At 46.4% G+C, this 6000-nt stretch overlaps 1 protein-coding gene across 1 annotated transcript; it reads right to left on the minus strand.

Annotated features, from left to right (window-relative positions):
- Positions 1 to 1091: 1091 nt before the first annotated feature.
- LOC117432713 (trichohyalin-like) lies at positions 1092 to 5759 on the minus strand. The gene is made up of 3 exons (XM_059020395.1): positions 5430 to 5759; positions 4001 to 4996; positions 1092 to 3552 (listed from the first exon to the last, which is right to left on the minus strand). Exons 1-3 carry the CDS (start codon positions 5458 to 5460, stop codon positions 2210 to 2212), a joined length of 2370 nt encoding a protein of 789 aa, XP_058876378.1. The 5' UTR covers positions 5461 to 5759; the 3' UTR covers positions 1092 to 2209.
- Between the last annotated feature and the right edge of the window lie 241 nt (positions 5760 to 6000).

Here is a 6000-nt window from a genome sequence, read left to right on the forward strand (position 1 = left end):
GGTGTCGATACAAACAGCAGCAGCCCGGGGCTTCTCCTACCAGTTCTCTCCTCTTCAGTAGTCAGCGCCGTCATTTTCTTCCCCCCCGAGTTGTTCTCCCGTCTGCAGCGTCACGGAGGAGTGTATCGGGGTTTGAACAGGTGGCGTTACTGTGGGTTTGATGTGGAGCGGTGAAACCTCAAATACAGTCCCGGAGCGGGACCGCTGCAATGCGCGCACTGCAGCCTAAACTAGACACCCCCCAGACTGACCCCCTGCACAGCACAGCCTGCCTTTGCGTATCAAGCGCAGCCTCGTCTCTGGAATTGCAGGGGGACTCAAAACTGCGGATTCAAAAAATACAATCAATTAAATAAAAAAATAACCACCCTGTGTGTGAGTAATTGCAGTGAGAAGCATTGCGAGTGATTGCACGCATCATAACAAGGTAAGGGGACAGTAACAAGACAATGGCATCTGAAGCTTTAACATGAACAGCAGCCTTATATAAAACCGCAGCAGCGAGACCCTAACCTGCTGTTCTGTTAGCGGAGTCCTTTAAAATCACCGGGATACGAAACTGTGTCAATAAACACACAGACATTTCCCACCCGCTGGTACACGGCTGCGTTTTCTAGGAGGCGTTTTTATAACACAAAGATTCGACTCATGAGAATAAAGTCTGCTACTCACTGGCTGATTGAACAACAGTTTTTGAAGACCGCGTTGTGTTTAATCCATCAACACAGACTTCTATAAAGGCTTCAGTATTTCACAGATGTCAGCTTTGTGTCGCTAGTGCTGATTAAACACAGCAATGATCATGATCTCATTAGCAGCTATCGCACCTGCTGACGGCAACAGCATTTTACACCAGAATATGCATTCAGAGAAATGACAAATAAAAACGGGACGAGGTTTTAAAAGTGTGATATTATTGTGTATTATTATTCATGACTTTATTATCTCCTGAGTAGACATCTCTTTACAACGCTGTCTCAGGGAATCAGAGCACAGACAATACACACACACACACACACACACCATAGGAAAACATGTTATACACACAATCAATATACAAGAGTGCCACACACACACAGACACACACACACACACAGTTTGTAATAGAGTCGGATGTTTTCAATAGTGAAGCAGCTGACCTTGTTCTGCAGCTCGGAGCCCAAGGCTAACACGAGGGCTGGTTACTGATACACATCTTTACAAGAACACCACAGGACGCCCTTTATTTTAAAAGGTGTTTATCTCACTTACAAATACATCTTATGAACAATATATATAATATATTGTGTAAAATATGCTCAAATATATGTGAAAGCCATGTTCTTTTATTCTAATACGATTGGTCAGATAAAAAAAAAACATTTTATTAACAAGTAATAAAAAATTCTATTATTATTATTTATTTCTTAGCAGACGCCCTTATCCAGGGTGACTTACAATTGTTACAAGATATCACATTATTTTTACATACAATTCCCCATTTATACAGTTGGGTTTTTACTGGAGCAATCTAGGTAACGTACCTTGCTCAAGGGTACAGCAGCAGTGTCCCCCACCTGGGATTGAACCCACGACCCTCCGGTCAAGAGTCCAGAGCCCTAACCACTACTCCACACTGCTGCCCGGTTGAAATACTCAGGACCTAGGCAAAACACATTCTATTGACAGTGAGTCAGTCAGTGACAGAGCTGGGATTTGAACCAGTGTCCTCCTGGTTACAAGCCCTGGAGTTTAACCACTGGACCGCACTGCCTCCTAGATTCACAGCCGTTCATCTGTCACTGTGATTCTGTAGAGAGATTTTCCATTCACCAGCTCGCAGTGGTTTCTAGACATTGATTCAAATCCATTGATAAAGTGTGCATTTCCCAGCGCGTTACAGCTTCGCAAGAGGCTCACAGTGCTCTCCTCAAACCTGACACTGTGCTGTAGAAAGCAAGGCTCTGGATATACAGCCGTGGAGACAAACACAATCATATTTAACAACATGTCATTATAATGAGCTGCTTGATGAAGCTTTTCCTAATCGCATAAAAAGGGCGAGGACTACGAGAACACTTGGATGTCTCTTTAGTCAAGAAAGACAGCTGGCTTTTAATGTCACCCAGACAGGAAATGTCGTGTCGTCATGTGACTCGGGGGTACCTCCCACACATTTCTTTCTGTCAGCTGTGAGCCCTGGAGTGGCACGGGGGGTGAGGTTAGGAGTTTATTTGAGCTCTCTGCTTCTGTGTGTGTGTGTGTCTGAGCTCTCTGCTACTCCTGCCCTGGCTGCTCCTCCTATCACAGATCCTACTTGTGCTCCTGCTACAGATCCAATAGCAGCTCCTGCTGCAGCTCCCAATGGACCCCTCAGAGCTCCTCCTGCTGCCCCTAGCAGTGCCCCTGCCACTCCTCCCAGTAATACTGCTGCTGGCTTCACATAGTGCTTCACAAGCTGGCTGGACCTCTCTGCTGCCCTTTCTCCTCTCGCTTCAGCTGGCTTTTCATATGTGCTTATAAACTCGTTGGCTCTCTCTGCTTCACCTCTAATGATTTCCTCGTAGCGCTGCCTGACTTCCTCCATCTCTCTCCTGTGTTTCTCTTCGTACTCTCCCCTCTCTCTCTCCCCCTTCTCCATGCAATCCTCCTTCTCTCGCTCCGCCCTTTCTCTCTCCTCTCTCTTTCTCCTCAGCTCTTCCTCCAGTTTGATCCTGTGATTCTCTCCCTGTTCTTTCCTCAGCTCTTCCTCCAGCTCTCTTATCCTCTCCTCCAGCTCTCTGATCTTTTCGTCTCGTTTCTGGATTTCCAATCTCATCTTCCTTTTCGTGTTCTCCAGTTCTATCAGGTGCTTTGCCCTCAGTTCATCTTCCTCCCTCAATATCGTCTCTTCCTTCTCCTTCAGTATCTCCTCTTGTCTTTGTCTGATCTTTGCTTCTGCTTGCTGGTACATCTCACTGGTGTAGTAGCTGCCGTTGTTTCCCTTCACCATGTTGTCTATCTTGTCCAGGAGCTGTGTGACCTGAGTGTGATCGCTCCTGTCCTCAGTGTTGAGAACATGATACCTGCTCCCACATTTCTCAACAAGCTGCTGGAGCTCCTTGCTGCCTGTCTGAATATAATCCTCAATGGTCTTGCCTTTCAGTTTGTCACTGTGTGTGAAAAGAAGCATCATGTACCTCCTCACAGCATCCTCACTGAATATCTCCTGGACTGTCTCCACTGCTCTCCTCTCTTCCTCTGTGAATCGGCCCACAGGTATCACCAGGAGGAAAGCGTGGGGTCCCGGGGCAGACAGAGAAACACAGCTCCTAATCTGGAGTTTGTCCTGAGAGAGCTCTGGAGTGTCGATCACAGCAACACGTCTCCCAGCCACTTGTCCTTTTCTCTTCTCACACTCCCTCGTTACTGCAGAGGAGCTGGCTTCAGATCTGAACTCCTCTCTGCCCAGGATGGTGTTTCCTGCTGCACTCTTCCCAGCCCCAGTCTTCCCAAGCAGCACCATCCTCAGCTCAGGGGGGCTGGGAGGCGCTTGGGTATCTGCAAGGGGAGCCTCTCCTTCACCTCCAGACACTGAAAAACAACAAGTGTATTGTTTCAGAAAAGTGAACTGTCACATCTGTGACTGTGCTTGACTCTGCTCACAATGTCTCTAAAGCACCACAGATATTCTATGATTAACCTGAAAGTCAGATTTCTACATGAAATATTACTGTAGTATTCTGCAATATTGAAAACACTCTTTATAGAGAGTGACAGGATACAGAATGATTTATTGCTATTTTTTCTAATAGTTTATTTGCTATTATTTAAAGCATCAATCAATGTTTCTTTGTTCTAGAGCTGCAAGCAAGCTTCAATGTCACGACTAATAACACAGACTGACTGCAGTTCAATACAGCAGGTAAGCTAGCAATGATTTTGCCTCAAGAGGTCCCACAGAAAGACTGAACTTCGTATTTGCCTCAGAAAGATGATTTTACTGAACTGACAGTCGGGGGGGAATTAAAGGAATACTTACAGTTGGGACGATGTCCTTCCATGCTGTTCCTTCTCCTGACAGGCAGCTTGGATTCTTCTGCCTCTTTCTCCAGCTCCTCCTCCTTCATTTGCTTCCTGAACTTCTCCATCAGCTCATCTTCTCTCCTCCTCTGTTCCTCCTCATATTTCTGTTTCATCTCCTCTTCTCTCCTCCTCTGTTCCTCCTCATATTTCTGTTTCATCTCCTCTTCTCTCCTCCTCTGTTCCTCCTCATATTTCTGTTTCATCTCCTCTTCTTTCCTGCTCAGTTCCTCTTTGTGTTTCTCATTCAGTTCCTGTTCCTTTAGTCTAATCCTTTCGTCTACCTCCTGGTAAATCTCATTTGGGAGGTAGCAGCCTCCACTTCCCTTCACCATGTTGTCTATCTTGTCCAGGAGCTGTGTGACCTGAGTGCGATCGCTCCTGTCCTCATTGTTGAGAACATGATACCTGTTCCCACATTTCTCAACAAGCTGCTGGAGCTCCTCACCAGCTTCCTCAATGTGCTGCTCAATCGTCCTGCCTCTCAGATCATCCCTGTAGGTGAAAAGGATCATTGTGTTCCTCACAGCTCTCTCACCAAACAGCTCCTGCACTTTATAAAAGGATTTGCAATCCTGTTCTACTATAGACTCACGGTAAGTGTCAATCACTTCTTTTTCATACACGGGTATCACCAGGAGGAAAGCGTGGGGTCCCGGGGCAGACAGAGAAACACATCTCTCAATCTCAACCTGGTCTGTGTCTAACAAGTGTGGAGTGTCGACCACAGTGACCAGTCTCCCAGAAACTTCTCCTGTTCTCTTCACACACTCCCTCGTTACAGCACAGAAGCTGAATCCAGATCTGAACTCCTCTCTGTCCAGGATGGTGTTTCCTGATGAACTCTTCTCATCTCTCCATCCCCCAAGCAGCACGATCCTCAGCTCAGAGGCGCTGTGCAGCTCTTGAGAAACAGTTTCTTCAGACTCTTGTTCTGCAGCCATGATTCCCCGCCCTGTTAAAGAGAAAGAACAGTTTGCTCCTCTTAGAAATGAAAGCCATGGCTGCTGCTGAAGCTGTGACGCGCTCGGGAGATGTTTTACTTTCACTTTGTATAATTACAGACATGCGTGGAAATGTATCACACTCGCGGGGAATGGAAATCAGCCGCGGAGAAGCTTTTATACTGCAGATTATCCGACTCGATAAAGTAGGCAACGTCGAGATGTATTAGAAAGAAAGAAACAAAGCGTGTATTTTATCAAATAAGACTGTAAAAAACTATGAACTGTAACAACTGAGTCTGTGCGAGCTCGTTTCAACCTCAAACCGAAAGTAAACTTGTTCTTCTTTCTTTCCTTTAACCTGATAAAACTCTTGTTTCGACGCAGTCTCGTAATTATTACATCGCCCTCGACTTTAATAAAACAGTCATGTTTTTAACTCACCGGCACCGGGTTCAAAACCCGCAGCTGCCATCTCTCTACAGCGGCGCTTTGACGAGGCTTTTCAAACGGCAAGGAAGCAGGGGGCGTGTCTCTGGGACGTGACGTCAGGATAAGCCGCAGCCAGGTGTTACAACACCGGCACAGAAGCGGATCAAACCAACCGCTGAGGATCTGTTAATATGAAGGGATTGCTGCTGTACCGACATGAGAACGGATTGGATCAAATGCGCTGGCGAGGCTTCTTCAAATTGTAATGCGCGGATAATATAAGAATGATATTTAAACAACAGGGACTAGAACCAATAGAAATGTGATACAGCACCGGCCAGCGCGTTGCAGTTAAAGAACTACAGCTCCCAGCATCCTTCACCATGGCCGCGGGCGCAGAGGCATGCTGGGAGCTGTAGTCCTATAGACAGGGCTGTCCCGATTCACAATAACTACGACAGCGCAGCGAGAACTGAAGCGCACTGAAACACAGACGCCCACACGAGAGCAAAACCAGATTTCTTTACACAACCATTAAAACCACACGTGTGTCTGAGTAAAGACACAGTAAAATGAAGTCTCT

Source organism: Acipenser ruthenus, unplaced genomic scaffold, assembly GCF_902713425.1.
Source record: "Acipenser ruthenus unplaced genomic scaffold, fAciRut3.2 maternal haplotype, whole genome shotgun sequence".
Taxonomy (NCBI): domain Eukaryota; kingdom Metazoa; phylum Chordata; class Actinopteri; order Acipenseriformes; family Acipenseridae; genus Acipenser; species Acipenser ruthenus.

Coding starts and splice junctions, on each gene's coding strand:
- LOC117432713 (XM_059020395.1), bottom strand. CDS start 5,460: ATGGCAGCTGCGGGTTTTGAACCCGGTGCCG. Junction 4,997..5,429: donor GGGTTTTGAACCCGGTGCCG/GTGAGTTAAAAA, acceptor TCTCTTTAACAG/GGCGGGGAATCATGGCTGCA. Junction 3,553..4,000: donor GGAAGGACATCGTCCCAACT/GTAAGTATTCCT, acceptor GTTGTTTTTCAG/TGTCTGGAGGTGAAGGAGAG.